Consider the following 17,879-nt stretch of genomic DNA (forward strand, 5'->3'; position numbering starts at 1 on the left):
CACTGAACAGATGTCAAACTTGTCAAAGTCAAAACCAAAAGTCATTAGATGCTACAAATGTAAACAAACAGGACATTATCGCAATCAGTGTACATTTTCGGACAAAAATGCGTCGAATACAAATAAAAATGAACGCACAAGAAGTAACGCGTTTAGCGCCGTGTTCCTGAATGGTGAATTTTGTAAAAGTGACTGGTATATTGACTCCGGGGCGAGTGTTCATCTTACCGCGAACGAAGAATGGTTGTCAAATGTGTCGCGAGATGTTATGATCAAAGAAATTGTCGTGGCAAATAAAGATAAAATACCAGTAGTATGTACTGGAGATGTGCAGATTACGACAAAGACGCATGCCTGTGAATACGATATTACAGTGGAAGATGTATTATGCGTGCCGAAGTTGACTACAAATCTGTTGTCTGTTAGTCAACTTATATCAAAAGGAAACAAAGTTTCATTCAACAATAATGGATGTCAGATTTTCAACCAAGCAGGAGTATTAGTGGCTACAGCGAGTCTGTTGAATGGTGTGTATAAACTAAACATGCCTGAGTGTTGTTCATCGGCTGCAGTGATGGTGTCCAGTGAAGTTTGGCATCGACGTCTAGGTCATGTCAAGATGGAGACAGAGAGTGATCTGAAGGTACAGGAAAATTGTTCAGATGAAGTGAATATGGTTCCAGTGGAGGAAAAAGACTTGACACCTCAGGAAGATTCACTTGAACAATCAGAGAGCTCGAACACAGATGACAGCAGTGAACTATATGTACCTTGTGAAGAAGACACATTAGATAGCTCTGAGACTGGTACAACAGACAGTGAAGACTCCATTATATTGAACAATGTCAACATAATATCTGGTCCCCGGCGTAGGCAGCAGCCAGACAGATATGGATTTGCAAGTGCTTGTATAAAGGATGTCAACATGTTCATGGATGAGATATCCTTGCAGGAAGCTTTGGAAGGTCCAGAGAAAGAACATTGGTTAGCGGCAGTACAGGATGAGCTACAGTCATTCGAGAATCATAGTGCATGGGAACTCGTAGATGTACCAAAAGATGGTACTATAGTGCAGTGCAAGTGGGTGTTACGAAAAAAGTACGATAGTGAAAACAATGTGCGTTATCGTGCTCGTTTGGTCGCAAAGGGCTTCACCCAAAAATATGGTGTAGATTACACAGAAACATTTTCGCCTGTAGTGAGACATACAACCCTTCGACTATTATTTGCATTGTCTGTAAAGTTAGGTATGGATGTTCACCATTTAGATGTCAAGACTGCTTTCTTGAATGGTGATTTAGAGGAAACCATTTACATGAAAATGCCAGATTGTTATAATAGTAGTAGTTCAGATCATAAAGTATTGAAACTTAAAAAGGCCATTTATGGACTTAAGCAAGCCTCTAGAGCTTGGAATAAAAAGGTTGATAATTGTTTGATCAGTAATGGTTACAAAAGATCAAAAATAGAACCATGTATGTATACAAAGAATATTAATAATTGTAAGACCATTGTGACAGTCTATGTCGACGATTTCTTTATATTTTCCAATGATATAATTGAAACTAATAACTTGAAACAGATTTTATCTAATAATTTCAGCATTAAGGACTTAGGTGAAGCTAAATTATGTCTTGGAATGAATGTAACCTTCAATAAAGATAAAGGATATGTAACTTTGAGTCAGGAAGCTTATATTGATCAACTTTTAAGCAGATTTAATTTAAGTGATTGTAAGACTGTTGATACTCCGATGGAGGTCAAATTAAATGTAAATAAAGGTCCAGTAGGGGCAAATAGTCATGTGCCCTATCAACAACTAATTGGTAGTTTGATGTACTTGTCAGTCTTAACTAGGCCAGATATTAGTTACTCTATAAGTTTTTTAAGTCAGTTTAATAATTGTCACACAAAAGAGCATTGGGAATATGCAAAAAGAGTATTAAGGTATTTAAAACGAACTAAATGTTATGGAATAAAATATTGTAAAGAAGGTAATTCAGAAATAACAGGCTATGTAGATGCTGATTGGGCTTCTAACTCTGAAGATAGGAGATCATATACTGGAATGTGTTTTTTGTTATCTGATGGTGTAATATCATGGGAGTGTAGAAAACAGAAATGTGTAGCCCTCTCTAGCACTGAATCAGAGTATATTGGTCTATCTGAAGCATGTAGAGAAGCATTATATCTTAAGGAATTACAATATGAAATAACCAATAAGATGTACACTATTTGCATATTTAATGATAACCAAGGTGCGCAGAAGCTGTGTGCAAATCCAGCATTTCATAAACGTACAAAGCATATCGATATTAAATATCATTTTTGTTGTGATCTAGTAAGAGATAAAATTGTTAAGGTGCTGTATTTGCCAACAGCTGATATGCCAGCTGATATTCTTACTAAAAGTTTATGTTCAGCAAAACATTATAAATTTATGTTGCTTCTCGGCATAGTTTGTATAGAATAATTTTGTATATGATTGTTTAGTGAATATTGTGATAAGTAGGGGTGTTATTTATATTAATTTTGTATCAACAATATCACTCATATACGAACTATTTAGTAGCGACATGTAGCAAGAAGTGTGTTAGGTTTAGATATGTTCGGTTTTTTAAAATATAGTTTTTTGTTCATGTCTGTCGATCAAGCGTTTTATTTTATTAGAAAAATCGATCCGTGAAACAGATGTATGCATAATGCATCTGCCCCTTACCCCAATTTGGGACATGGGACTTCACCCCATAATATTTTAAAGTAGAATAATTCGCCTTTCGATTTTATAAACACGTTAGCATTATAACGTTGGTCATAGGTACATACTATAAAAAAATTAATTGTTAACAGTTTTCAAAACAATGTACAATATCTATTAAAATTACAAACATATTTCGAATTGTTTAAATCAACCGTTCTTGAATTTTCTGTTGTTGAAAAAAACTTAATAACATGATAACAATGAAGTTTTCTTTCAGTGGTCTTACCTTTAAATACAACAAATTTACAATAGGTAGCGATATATTTACAATTTACTCTAATTATCACAGAAAAAATAATTATTTTTTATATAAAATATGATATTTTTTACAAACGAGAAGAATGTACAATTTATCATAATATTATACAGAACAAAATTATTGTTCAAATATCATATTTTACATTTTAGTAGAGTTTATATTGTTACACCAATTTTGAATTATATTAATTGATATTTTTCATAGAAATCTATGATATTTTTTATATTTAAATAACATTATTTTACATAATAATTTGCTGTTAAGGTATATTTTGCTAAACCAAAACTGATGAGATTAAATCATAATGATACTTATTTAATAGTAAGAAGTATTACGGTTTATTATCTAAATAATAGCAATATATTAACATTTTCTAAAACAAATACTTAAATAATTTTGAGGAGAACTTATAAAGTAGGCTAATTTTTTATATTTTATTCCGTTTATAGACTTTTCACAATATTGGTGATTTCTATACTCAAAAACTTTGTAGGTACAACAAAACAGTATTCTTATAAATAACTAATAAAACAGTTCTTATTTAATATAAATAAAATATTTTTTGCAAATTTCTTATAATAAGGTTGAATAAGCATGCTATATTCAAGTACCTATTGTATTTTTTCATATCAAGATAGATAAAAAAAAATTACAATAAAATAAAAATATAAGTATTAAGTACATACATACGCTTAAAATCCTAAACATTATACAATCGATTTAAATGTAAAGCATTCAAAATTACAATTGACTAATTTATAATTGAAATAAACGTAATTGACAATTTTGTTAATTATAATTTATCAATTAAAATTGGGTTTTTTTTTATGCTATCGGATAGCAAACGAGCAGACGCGTCGCCTGGTGTTAAGCGATACACGCCGCCCATAAGCATCCACTCCACTGGGAAGTAGATGTGTTGCTGTCCTCATGTGATTTGGAAGGAGTTAGGGAGAAGGGGTGGGATGGGAGGGAATGAGGATAGGGAATGAGAGGATGGGTAGGGGATGGGAAGGGATGCGGGCCTCCGAGGTTTATAAGTTATTAAAAACATCTTTGTATTGATTATAATACATAATATTTTCTCATAATATCAATTCTATATAGGCCTATTCATACCGATATATACTCGGATACTCGGATAGGTACGCGATTAAAGTCTCTATAATTGAGTTACTATGTACTACGTACTAGAGAGGGCATCGCTACGACACTATTTGTAACACGAGTTACCACCAAGCGTCTCAAGCATCGCTTATATCTATGACTAACTAGCCGCCCCACGCGCGCCCCGCACCGCCGCGATTGTCGCACAGACTTTGTTCGTGGTGTCCTCTCTATACGTAGTAATAATACCTCAATGTACGTAATAGATTTAATCGCGTGCCATATATAATAAGGATACCCGCTACACACTAGCAGATACCGCTCTAATGTGAATAGGCCTTAAGTCTGATAATAAATATTACAATTAACAAAAACTGCTATTTATTTGTCGGAAGAAGTCACACAAGTTATAATCTAACTTTCTGTATAACAAACGGCCGAAAATTGGGATGATGTAACATTTGATTGCAATTTAAGATTTTTTTCCGAGATCTATCGAATTTAATAAAAGCCTATTTTTAAGGTTCATAAAAGTGATTTCAAAATATTTCCCTTGTTGAGTTTGAGTATTTCCCTCGCTTGATATTACCATATTCAATACATTTCATACATTTAACTGTATCTAATGTACCAATACCCAATTAATAATATACATTCGGTAACAGACAAACTGACCTCAATTATTCGACATTAGACCCAAAATCGTTAATTTTAATGAGCTATATTTGATTTGGATCAATAGGCAACTTCAATAAGGACGATTTTAGTATCATTGTTTGATAAAAGTTTAGTTTATTTTCCAAATGCTCAATAGGCAATACTAATTTGTATGAATATTTCCTTATTACCTTTAAAATAGCACGTGTCTATACGAATTAAAAATTGGGAGCAACTAAATTTACAGTAGGTATATAAAACCAATACCTAAATGAGTTTTTTTAATAGCATTAAAATATATATACATATATAAATGAAACCCTCGAAGCACGCGTGAACGGGTGGACCGATTTCGATAATACTTTTTTATTATATTCCTTGAAGTACGAGGATGGTTCTTAGAGAGAGAAAACGTAAATATGTACCACGGGCGAAGCCGGGGCGGACCGATAGTGCTTTTAAATAAATAAAATCTCGCCTCGCGATCAAATTTTGTTCGTTTTAAAAAATTCTGTACCTAAATGAATTATTCCGAGATACGTATGAATATAATATACAGTAGAATATTGTGTTTAAATTAAACAAAAGCATATTGTGTTTATACGAAAGTTAAGGACTGATTATTTAACTCAGTTTACAGTATATAAAACAAAACAGTAGCTAAATGAATTCCGAAGTTACGTATAGGTCAGCTGAAAATAACTTTATTTAGGTCACTTAACAATGGCTTAGAAGTTCACCATATTGACGTCACTGTTGTCATGTTTTATTCAATTTTAGCCTTTTTTAGAAATTTATTGAGACTCGTATAATTGGACGTTTATGTAACTTTTCTTTGGAGTTTTTTTAGTTGTTTTTTATTACGTTTTCTCTATAATTATTGTAAGTAGATTAATTAAGAAATCTAAAAAAATGCTGAAATACAGATCGCAAGGGACACATATTTATGAGAAATAAATGAATCGAAAATAATAAAAAAATTTTAATTGTTATAATTTTTTTTTTACCTATCACGAAATGAAGGAATGTATGCCTAAGCAAATGGTGTTGACTTTCACTTTAATCGTGAAAACATATAAAAAAAGTGTCAATGAATTTTGGAATTGTGTAGTTTTATCCAAATTGAAAAAAAATGCGATCAATTAAAATGGTAATTAGAACAGATTAATGAAAGAAAAAGCCAATTTATAAATTTTTTCTTCAATTACCGGGTCATTTTAATAAGTTTTTTTTTTAATTGAATAATATAGTTTGATATAAGAGGACGGTAAGTGTGTTGAATTTATCGATTTACTATAAAATGATTTTTAATGCGTTTAAAATGATCGAAACGAAAATAATTACACTAGTCAGTCTTAGAGCGAAAAATGAAAATGAGAATGAAATTGATTTAAATTTTTTAATTTTTGTTTGAGCATAGTCATTTTGATATGTGAAAACATTTTTTTTTATAATTTGTGAAATATTTAGTAAATAATATTCTATGAAATAATTAAAATAACTCCACTGAAGAGATTTTTTTTGCACTATTACCTAAAGTCTGAGCTAAAGTATATTTTTATCTAATAAAAAATACGATTTTTCATACCAAGATAAAAGATATGTTTTTGATATGAATGGCACTACATAAGTTTAAAGCTTAAATTTAGGACAATTTTCAATTTTCGTTGGGTTTTAGGCATCAAACAAAAAGTTAAGCACTTTTTAAATAAATCAGTATATATATTATTAAAAATCAGTAAAATACTATTTCATATTAGTTTTTATAAACATTTCATCAAGATGACTAAAATATTTCATTAAATTGAAGATTTAAAATTTTTTTAAATAAAAAAATGCACAAATAACAAGAATTTAAGATCTAACTAATCTAGATATTAATGGAAAGGCCATTATTAGTGCAACAGTCATAGTTTGGCTTCACTAAAATGGTTTTTTTATTAAAAAAAAATAAATGAAGTTTACGAAAAAAATATTTTTTTACTTAATATCTTGTCTTAGAATGTAGCTCGATAAACAAATTAGTAATGAATTGTAGCGACAAAAAACCAAGATAATAGTAAAAAAATCATGACTTTAAATCTGGCTAAGTGGAAATAAATACGATAATAAGTAAAAATAGGAAAAAAGGATTTAAAATACAGTCAAAAGACAGACACATTAATAAAAGTGTTACTTCAACAATAGGTTGTGTAAAATATATTTTGTTTATAGTACCGAAGGTTACCTGCAAAAAGCTAAGTGAAATAAGGCAAATAGCTTATAACAGGACAATTTTTATTTATAACAATGACAACACAAGTAAAACCTAAAAACTAAAGATAAAAAAACGCTTTTTTCCATATAGTGAAGCCAAGAAGTTATCTATTCATAGTTATTTACACTTTATACAATATAATAATAGACCAGTCTCATTCGGATGTTTTGAAATTGACTAAAGTTCAGATTAATTTAGATAACTATTTGAAATAGTACAACAATTATCAATATACGACTTAAACAACTAAAATACAATACAAAAGTGCTGCTGTTAACAACGAAAACACATTAAAATTATCTATTTATATAGTTATCAACAAACCGTTTGGCGTATTTCATATAGACTTTAGTTTTAAAATGTCCACGCAACTGTTATAATTTTCGTTGCATAAAAAATGCATCCTAATATAACGTTACAAATCACTGTCCGTTATTTTGAAATCACACTAAATCACTTCACAGTTCGATATCACTTTTCGTTATGTCCTTGGATACCGGTATTTTCGATTATATCATTGCAATACCGGTATTCTGTTATACGTGTGTGGCGAGCGGTGTTTGGATACCGTTACCTGTAAATGGAGAATATGTTAAGACTTGTAAAATGAGGTAATTTTTTCATCAACTTATTTGATAATAATTAATTATAATAATATAATTAAGTACTATACCGAATTAGTCAAAAATCTGATTCAATTTACTGTGGACTGTATGAATTTACTATTAAACAATACGGTATTTATACCTTAAAACCTTGTAAAATGCTTTTCCAAGAGTATTCACTCTACGTATCTTAAAGAAAAAGTTAAAAGAATAAATGTTAAACTTGAATATTTAATCTTACCTTTCTTGGTAACAGTGGTATTAGTCAATGCTCTACTTGACGGTGCTAAAATATAATGAGAGCTTGGAGATTGTGGCGTCGTTGACGACGTTACTACTCCGACCTAGGATAAAAAAATACAAACATAATTTAATTTACGTTTGGCATAGTGAATTTTGATAAACATAGTTAATTTCTATTTAATAATACCAAGAATTTTACAACAAAGTATATAAGCTTAAAAAATTGAATCCTGAACTGTGTAATAGAAATTACTGATAATGAATCAATGTCATTACAAATAAAATTTAATCAACTCAGTTTTACAATATACCTACATCAAAACTTCAATTATAATTTATTTTTCATATAACATATAAAATTATAAAATTAAATACCAAACAACGATATCCTATGCTACTTAATAGAAACACACCGATAACGAAACCAAATAATACCGGTATCAAACGTTACTCACGGGCTGTGCGCTATCCGTAGACATAGTGGAGTTAGTGATGGGGCTCGTCGCGCACTGCGGGGACGCGAGACTTGTTGGTGACGTTATTGAGTGGGATGATGTACCTGTACCGGGAATACGGTATATAATGTACCTGTATCAGTGTGGTATTGTATGTACGATGTACCTAAACTGGTGAATCGGGTATTGAATGTATGGACACGATAATTTGAAATTAATTTATTTGCAAAATTTGATGGTGTGGAAATTGCGAATAGTGACGTTAAGATTTATTGAAAGATTATAGAAAATATTTTGTTGAAGCATTTTCAAGAGTAGTCTGTAGCTAAAGAAAAGTATGTTAAATATATGTACAATAAATGATTCTTTCTTTCAAAGTTAATTAGAAATATAGGTACATAATTCGATAGGGTATTCAATTCAAAATTATTAAATTTAAAAATTCAAACAACGACACATATTTAACACCGAAACATTAGACGCATATACTTATAACGTTATTTTTAACAGAATAAATAACACATTAAACTTACCAGAAGGTATAATAACAGAACTTCTAACAGAAGAATACGGCGGCGGTGCCGGTGTGGACGCGGGTTTCGCCGTGTTCACAGTAAACCCGATCCCACTGCGTAAATGGGGATTCCCATACGTAGCTGCGTATCTCACATCTACTCCATGGATTATACCACCGTTGCCTACTCGATTTCCTGTTTGAAAAGAAAAATTAATGAAATTTGATTTTTTGGTCCTTCGAGCTGGAATATTAAAAAAATGTGTGCGTGTACTAGTTGTACACACGTAAGATGTGAAACTTCTTTATGACCTTATTTTTCAAAAAATAATTTACTAAGTATATGCAACTTTACAGAATTACGTCGATCACGCGTGGTAGGGATAAGAAAAAGATGGCGCGTGACGGAAAAATGTCACGCGTAACGAAAAAATGATACACTAAATTTTTTTACAACCCCGATAAAGAAGTTTCACTTCAAAAAAACCTGGTCGCCTCTGCTATTTCTTACACCAAATAATAGTAAAAAAAGATAAGCCTACCTTCTGTGCTAGGCACTCCTAAGCTATTAATAGCGTTGTTGCTCCCTTGTCGCTTGGCGCGCTGCAGCGAGTTGCTCTGACTGCCGCCGCCCGCCAGCTGCAGGGATGTGTCTATACTTCGCGGGAGACTGCCGTTTATTGACCTGTTGTTAATTAAATCATCAATTTATTTATTTATTTAGTAGGAAAAGAATTTTTTGAGTAGGAAAAGTTGTACGTGTGTAATAGTTGCGATAGAGTATAGATGATCAACTTGATAAGTGAGTATAGAATCCTGTTATTTGTTGATTATGAAAAAAAATGTAAGGAAGGGCGGGGCTATTCCGTCCGAAAAATAACACTCAAAAAAGAACACGTCTGTATTTTTTCTTAAATAATAGCTACGGAAAATTTGTCAATTACATCAAAGCAAGCCGTTATTTCTTATTCTATTCATCATATTTAGAACGTGAAAAACGATTGCAGTAGCTAAGAAAATAGCTAAATTCTAATAGGAGTTGACTTTGGGCAAAATAGCCCCGCGCGGGGTTATTTCGTCAAGAGTTAAATAGAACGACATCTGTGGAGCAATTTCCATTTTACTCAGAAATATACAATACTGATGACGCTGCCTATTTGAATTTGTATTTAATTACGCAGACATAAGGCTCATTTTCGAGAAAAATCATTCTAAATTTTTGGAGGGGCTATTCCGTCTCGCGTCCATACAAGATAGTGACGCGCACACAATATCGATACATTTTTTTTTTTGAAATATCGATAACTTTTTGTGTGGAATCAATTTGAATAAGAAAAGTTAAGTGGCTTAACTTGACGCGTTTTGGCACTCTCTTCACTAATTAAAAATGTATTATTGTTATTACAGTGAAAAATTTATTACTTATATGGTATACTTAATAATAAGTGTAATACCACTCTAATTCACCCAAAATAGATTTTGGATAAATTATGAAATATCGATAACTTTTTGTGTGGAATCAATTTGAATAAGAAAAGTTAAGTGGCTTAACTTGACGCGTTTTGGCACTCTCTTCACTAATTAAAAATGTATTATTGTTATTACAGTGAAAAATTTATTACTTATATGGTATACTTAATAATAAGTGTAATACCACTCTAATTCACCCAAAATAGATTTTGGATAAATTATGTTTACATCAAGTAATTAATTTATAAGTGTTGAGTTAAATATGTGTACTCATAACAAAACACAATGTCAGTTGCCTCAACATTTATGCTTATGTCGATAGGAAAGCCAATCGTAGCACGTCACTAGCTTTTTGCAAATTCATACAAAATCGACGGGGCTATTTCGTCTTAAAAATGGACAACATAGCCCCGCCAAAATATTTTTTGTGGTTATGACATCGGACTTAATAACACTTTTTATTTAAAGCGTAAGATAAAATAAATAGTCTAGAAAGAATCTCCAACATTCAAAGTTATTACTTACCTTGGGCAGATTTCACAACAATAACTTTTTACACGTAAAACGAAATAAAATTTGCGGAGCGTCGTCTATGTTGTGTCCATTCAAAATGGCGACTGTAGAAGAATAGCTGTAATTCCAAAACCATGTATCCTACAGCAACATCTGTTAGCTTATCGCGTAGTTAATTAAATTTTATACCTGCCGAAAGATGTTGTTACTAGAAATCTATTAAACTGTAGGCTACAAAGTCTTCTGACAAGATTGCCCCGCCGACAAAATAGCCCCGCCCTTCCTTATATGAAAATTTTGAGGGTAGTTTAAAATGTTTATCTTTTCACTAGGTGTGTTTTTCAATAGAATATGGATGTAATCAGTTTGGCGAGTAGTTATGAGAAATGAATACGCACATGTTAAAAAAATCTAGTGCACGGTTTTTAGGGAAGTTTTTAATAGTTTTTCTTATGAATTTATTTATGTTTTCAACTAAATTAAATTTGCAACTTCGCAAACCCAAAAACATTTAATGTGTACTTGGATTGAAATCTTACTTCTTACTTATCTTAATTATAATAGCAACACCACCAAAAATCTACACCTAACTTCTATTCAGTACACAAATAGGACACCCTGTATAACTCACCTATTCGGCGTGAGCTTATCACTGCCCATCGTAGGTGACTGAACTCTCAAAGAGCCCGGCGTATAGTCGTGGCCGTAATGGACGTAGGTCGAATATCCATTTACCTGATGTAAAAGGAATATACATGGTGTTACAAAAAAGACGAAAATTGTGATTATTTGACATCATCAATAAGTATCAAGTAAGTATTTCAAACTCTGTGATTTAAATTTTTCGTTAAAAATAAAAGTTGAAAATTTTTTGGTCGACAAGAAATGTCGTCTTCAAAACAAAATGAAGTGAAATTTGAAAGTTACGTTCTAATAATATACAATTTTTTATTGTTAACAAAAACTTTGAATCCTATATTTATATTTTCCACTTTTTTCAATTAAAAAAAAAAGACGGGTTGCACTCCGGGAGTGCCGGCAGAAGTGAAAACTTGATTATTAACGTTGAGCATGTTTGATATCCATCCGTCTTAGGCGCGGGACAGATAGACATATAGAAGCGGCGCGGCGCGGCGCGCCCGCCCGCGGCGCACCGCGCCGCTATTGGCATTTTGTATGAAATAATTTGGTGGCGTGCCGTCTCGTCTGTCCAAAATTCTTTCATACAAAATGTATAAGAAGGACGTGGTGCAAAACAGATTCAAGAGGTGCGCTTATGGCACGCCCGCGCCCGCGCCGCTTGTGTTTGACCCGCGCCTTATACTTTTTCGATCAGGTCACGTGTCCTGACGGGAGTTTAAGATTTTATACCCATTACAGAAAAAGTGCTCAACGCCGCTAAAGAAGTTTTCACTTCAAAAATGTCCTGAATTTTATTATTTGTACGTATTACACTCACCTTATAATCCGTATAAGCTGGATCGCTATAATCATTACTGTAACGATACGGGAAGTTATTCGCAAGCGGCGCGGAGCCGGCGAGCGGCGCGCCGCTGCCCAGCTTCGCGTTAGAGCACAGCGTGCTGTCTGACCCCGTGTTCGAGTAGTCCTGGTTTTATTTAAATAAATAAATAAAAAAAATACTTTATTACACAATGCACAGATACAATTTACATCCATACTAATATTATAAATGCGAAAGTAGCTCTGTCTGTCTGTCTGTTACTCAATCACGCCTAAACTACTGAACCAATTTGGTAAGGAGATATTTTGATACCCGAAAAAGGACATAGGCTACCTTTTATTACGAAATATGTACTACGGGGGAAGCCGGGGCGGACCTCTAGTACACAATAAAAAGAAGAAATTCACACCGTCCAAACTGGCGGCCTTATCGCTTTGAAGCGATATCTAATTATAATTTTTCTACAGGAACATATAAAATGCAATCCAAACAACAGCCTGTATAAAACACCATTAAAATGAACAATTTCACAAGCCTACACCCACTACTCCGAAATCTAGCAAAAATGTCATCTTGTATTATTGTACAATATATCATCTATATACATAGAAGTATTTCAGTTCAGTTATACATATATACAATACCACCTACGAAATGTAAATATTTCACAAATCTGCACACCCACTTTAACAACGAAACCGAACAATAAAATAAAATTCCACATACCACGTACCCACTATTCTTAAATTCAACAAATATCCCTACAATACAATACAACAATACAATAAAATACAATACATTACAATACATTACAATACAATACAAAACTCACAACATCACAAGTCCCGTTCTGCCGCAACTCCAGTTTCAGGTCGCTTATATTGGAATTCCGATCATCTTTATACAATTCTTCCGCAGTGACTGTGACATCTGGCTTCTCTGTCACTTGTTTGTTCTTCCTCTGCTTTCTTTGGCAGAGTATCACGAGCATTATCACTGCTGCTACCATTATTGTGCCGGAGGTCACGCCGAACAGAATTAGTAAGAGCGGGAATGATTCTGTGAAAGAAATGGTTATGTTTTATCCAATTTTAGTTAGTTACATAAACAGTAAACTAATATTATAAAGCTGAATAGTTTGTTTGTTTGAACGCGCTAATCTCGGGAACTACTGGTCCGATTTGAAAAATTCTCGGTTTAGATAGCTCATTTAATTGTGCAAAAATATAATGGTGATTGGTGGTTTTGGTCTAAAAAAATATTTACGTTAAAATACAATTTCCACGATACACATCAACAATAGGTACTTCATTTTTCCCACAGATTTTTCCTTATAAAAAATACGATTCAGATAATTCAATTTGCGACTGCAAGCTTACACTATCACACACAAATGTATATATTTCAAACGTTTTAAAGAAAAGCTTATAAAGTCGAGGATTTTCTCATGTACCCTCAAGTAATTCACAACTTGGTTTAAGAATCTACGAGGTTTAGACTCCGTGGAAAATTGCAGGCGTTTTAAAATTCCACTAGAATGTAAGTTGTGTTTTTAATAAAGGGATTTTTGCAATTATCATGTCGACTGCGTACGTTTTAGGAAAAATATTTGGGAAAATGGTTTTATAATGTTGTGATGGTTTGGAATTGCAACCTTTTCAGTATGAGAACTAGAACTAAAATGAACTATAACTAAATGAACTAGAACTAAAATGGCATTATGATTAGTCACTTTATTGAGATTAATTGGGCATTTGAATTACAGTTCTTACTGAAGTTTTGCTGTGTAAACAAATGTTCATTTTATAACTGAAAATCGACCTAAATAAAATTCATTAAAAGATGTTTCAAATAAAGCCAAATACTCACTATTAGGCCGAACAACAATATCCATAGTATCACTGCCATAATCATTGGACACATTACATCGATACACTCCAAAGTGCTTCGCTTGACTTTCTCTGATGATGAGGGTTGAGTTTACGATACCACCAGGTTGCAGGTCCTCTTGGAAAGCGTAGTCCTGTATTAGGGTAAAATTACGAAATAAAAATAGGAATATAAATCGAATTCATATAAAGAAAATTGTTTCGATTTATTTCATGCAAGTTAAACATTCATTACATTAACTAATACATATTCGGTTTTAAGGGTGTTAATTGTTATTTTTTTCTATGTTTAAATAATTTATTAACAACTTGAAATGCTCTTGCATGATTATTAATAAACTAATAAATTATTCAACTTATTAGATCCCCGATTCAAATTTTAATGAGTGTATCATGTTAAATATCCAGTAAGCTAAACGTGAAGACTTCTAAATAAATTCATATAGTTTGTTTCCGATTATAACTGAAATCATCTTCACAAAACTATATCAAAGATGTGTAAAAACATATTTCTCATAAAACTGCCGCTAAACTAACGTTAAAATGCCATAGTATAATTACTAACCTGATCATGTACACCATCTATCTCTTTCCCTTCAAACGTCCAGACGATGTTATCAATTTTGGGTACTGCGAAAGCTGCACATTCTATGTTCACTGTGTCACCTTGGGAACCGAATTGCGTCGCGTTCGATAGTATTTTTGGTGGCCCTGGAAAGAGATTTTGTTTTATTTCGTTGTATTGTATTCATAGTAAAATTAAATTCAGTATGAAAAGGTTGAATAGATTGTGCTTAGAAAGTGAGCATTATTATTTTGGCAAGAGAAATATTTGATTGTGTAATGAACACACATTAATTAATTACTATAACTTGTATCTACAACTAAAATAATGCATTGTTAACACAATAAAAAGTAAAAAATCCTGTATTCAATTTTAAAATGGACGTAAGATGGAAGTCCGTACATTAATTAAAATACATAATAAATCATTCAACTATCAAAATATAAAAAATCTAATGCACTATGCTCTGCATACAAATTCATTACAATTTGCTTTCCTATACCTTCTCAAACATTGAAAAAAAAAACTTATTACATTATACATATTCCGATCTATTACCAAGTAAGGTCTTGAAAACTTCAATTTCATTACAAAACCATGTTCCAATATGAATAATTACTATCAATTACTGAACCCTAATATTTTCATCAATTCACATCTATTATGTTATTTTAACGGGTTTTATCGTGTTCTTCGACTTAATAACGGTAATATTATTCATACCATCGCTTCTAGAAGTTTAATCTATATTAATTACATATAAACGTCGTTTAATGTTAATCCTATTAGAGATAGTTAAATGATTCTTTGTGTTTTAGATTTATTATGAGAAGAACTTTTAGATCTATTTTTGTGTTTATAATCGAGTTATTGGTATCGATTAAAAATATGTGTTGAGGTATCGATTGACCGATTGAAAAAAATATTTGCTGGTTGGTAAATGAATGGAAGAATTTTAAAGTTTGGTGATTAAAATGTTTATTAATATTTGAAATGTAGAAGCTGTTTTCAAGTCAAAACTAAATATGATTGCGTTTAATGTTGTGGATACCTAATTGAAAAAGGGAATTTAGAAAATATTTTAATATTGATGGTTATTCTAAAAATATGCCTAATGGATATGGATGAAGTTTTTGTTAAAAAGAAGTGGAAAAATTACAGTTTTTAATTATTTGGAAACAAAGTCAAGGTATTTATCTAGTATCAAATAATCCAACAGTGTAAGTAGGTACATTGAAGATTGTTTACTTCAGAAAATCGATATTAAGTATGTTTCATTTCATTTAATGGACACAAAGGACCTACTGAAATATTTGTTTTATTCTTTCACAATTCGATTCCTATGTGTTTACCCAGTTCATGAATCATGCGTAGGTAAGTTTCAACGTATTAATTATACTAGGAAATATTAGCATTCCTTGAATTAGTAATTATTTTTTTCTCCGTATTGCACATAAAACTATAATTTCAACGAATAAACCGTAATTAGTTTTTAACCTTTAAAGGACCATAATTAAATGGAGAGTATGACGCGTATGTTTCCAGGGAAATTTTTACATTCTAGTAAATAGTATAAAAAATTGTTTGCTCGATAAATATACTTGAATACGTGGAAAATTTAAGGGGCAACAATATTGCTCCCTATTACGAGGAAATTTTTACATGATTGATACAAACTTGGCTGAAATATATACTATAATACTTAAAATACATAGTTACTCATAATATGTTATACAAAAACATCAGAAAGTACAATCCTATCCTAGAAGTAGAATACTATCCTACTAATATTATAAATGCGAAAGTTTGTAAGGATGGATGTGTGTGTGTATGTTTGTTACTCTTTCACGTAAAAACTACTGAACCGATTACAATGAAATTTAGCACACATAGAGGGTAACTTGGATTAACACATAGGATAGGTTTTATCCCGGAAATCCCACGGGAACGGGAACTATGCGGGTTTTCCTTTGAAAACGCGGGCGAAGCCGCGGGCGGAAATCTAGTAAAACTATAATTTCCACGAATAAACCGTAAGTAGTTTTTAACCTTTAAAGGACCATAATTAAATGGAGAGTATGACGCGTAAGTTTCCAGTATAATAATTTTTACATTCTAGTAAATAGTATAAAAACTGTTTGCTCGATAAATATACTTGACTACGTGGAAAATTTAAAGGGCAACATATTACGAGGAAATTTTTACATGATTGATACAAACTTGGCTGAAATATATACGCCTACTTAAAATACATAGTTACTCATATGTTATACAAAAACATCAGAAAGTACAATCCTATCCTAGAAGTAGAATACCTATCCTACTAATATTATAAATGCGAAAGTTTGTGAGGGTGGATGTGTGTGTGTATGTTTGTTACTCTTTCACGCAAATACTACTGAACTGATTACAATGAAATTTAGTACACATATAGAGGGTAACTTGGATTAACACATAGGATAGGTTTTATCCCGGAAATCCCACGAAAACGGGAACTATGCAGGTTTTTCTTTTGAAAACGCGGACGAAGCCGCGGGCGGAAAGCTAGTAGGTACAAAATAATTTTGAAAACAACAAAAATTGCTGTGGGTTTTGCTAAAGATTAATTGAACAAATGACAAAGGAAAAATAACAATATTGTAACAAGGCATCATGTGTACAATATACGGCTTTATTGCTGAACAGCAATCTCTACCGTTCATGGGATAGAGCAAAATAAATAATTATAATTACAATTTCAGTAATATAATATGCTTAGTACTTGTACGCAAGTAACAAACAACAAATATATGGAAATACCTAAAAATAAATCTTCACGTATACCATATCTAGGCAATACGCCGCACCCTAGATGACCTAAAAACGTAGTATACCTTACTTCTAATGGATTCGCCAATAGAAAATATGTACTTTAAGCTAATACAGTTATTCAAACCATAGTGAATGAATTTTTTGAAGAAAATATAGTAGGTACTTAGAAATGAGTTGTCGACTATATAAGTTGATTCGAAGTAAAGTGGTTACTTTGTGAATTACCTACAACATTTTTATAAGAAAACTAGCGGTCCGCCCCGGCTTCGCCCGTGGTACATGTTTACGTTTTCTCTACATAAGAACCA

The 17,879-nt window shown here is 31.9% G+C and overlaps 1 protein-coding gene and 1 long non-coding RNA gene across 2 annotated transcripts in view; both read right to left on the reverse strand.

Annotated features, from left to right (window-relative positions):
- The window catches only part of LOC149896822 (uncharacterized), a 247,092-nt gene that overhangs the window by 1,215 nt on the left and 227,998 nt on the right, over positions 1-17,879 (reverse strand). The window lies entirely within an intron of this gene.
- LOC149896823 (irregular chiasm C-roughest protein-like) overlaps positions 6,971-17,879 on the reverse strand; it is a 105,114-nt gene continuing 94,205 nt past the window's right edge. Inside the window, exons 13-22 of the mRNA XM_090117171.1 lie at positions 14,761-14,906; positions 14,176-14,329; positions 13,139-13,365; positions 12,301-12,450; positions 11,473-11,576; positions 9,401-9,543; positions 8,878-9,054; positions 8,345-8,448; positions 7,888-7,990; positions 6,971-7,615 (exon numbers count right to left, since the gene is read on the reverse strand). Of these exons, the coding sequence (XP_089973297.1) occupies positions 7,578-7,615; positions 7,888-7,990; positions 8,345-8,448; positions 8,878-9,054; positions 9,401-9,543; positions 11,473-11,576; positions 12,301-12,450; positions 13,139-13,365; positions 14,176-14,329; positions 14,761-14,906 (1,346 nt within the window). The 3' untranslated portion in view covers positions 6,971-7,577. The remainder of the gene's footprint in view (positions 7,616-7,887; positions 7,991-8,344; positions 8,449-8,877; positions 9,055-9,400; positions 9,544-11,472; positions 11,577-12,300; positions 12,451-13,138; positions 13,366-14,175; positions 14,330-14,760; positions 14,907-17,879) is intronic.

The sequence above is a fragment of the Colias eurytheme genome, chromosome 27 (assembly GCF_061535395.1).
Source record: "Colias eurytheme isolate Ceu_HAF_F1 chromosome 27, ilColEury1 Martin Lab GWU primary, whole genome shotgun sequence".
In the NCBI taxonomy this organism is placed as follows: Eukaryota; Metazoa; Arthropoda; class Insecta; order Lepidoptera; family Pieridae; genus Colias; species Colias eurytheme.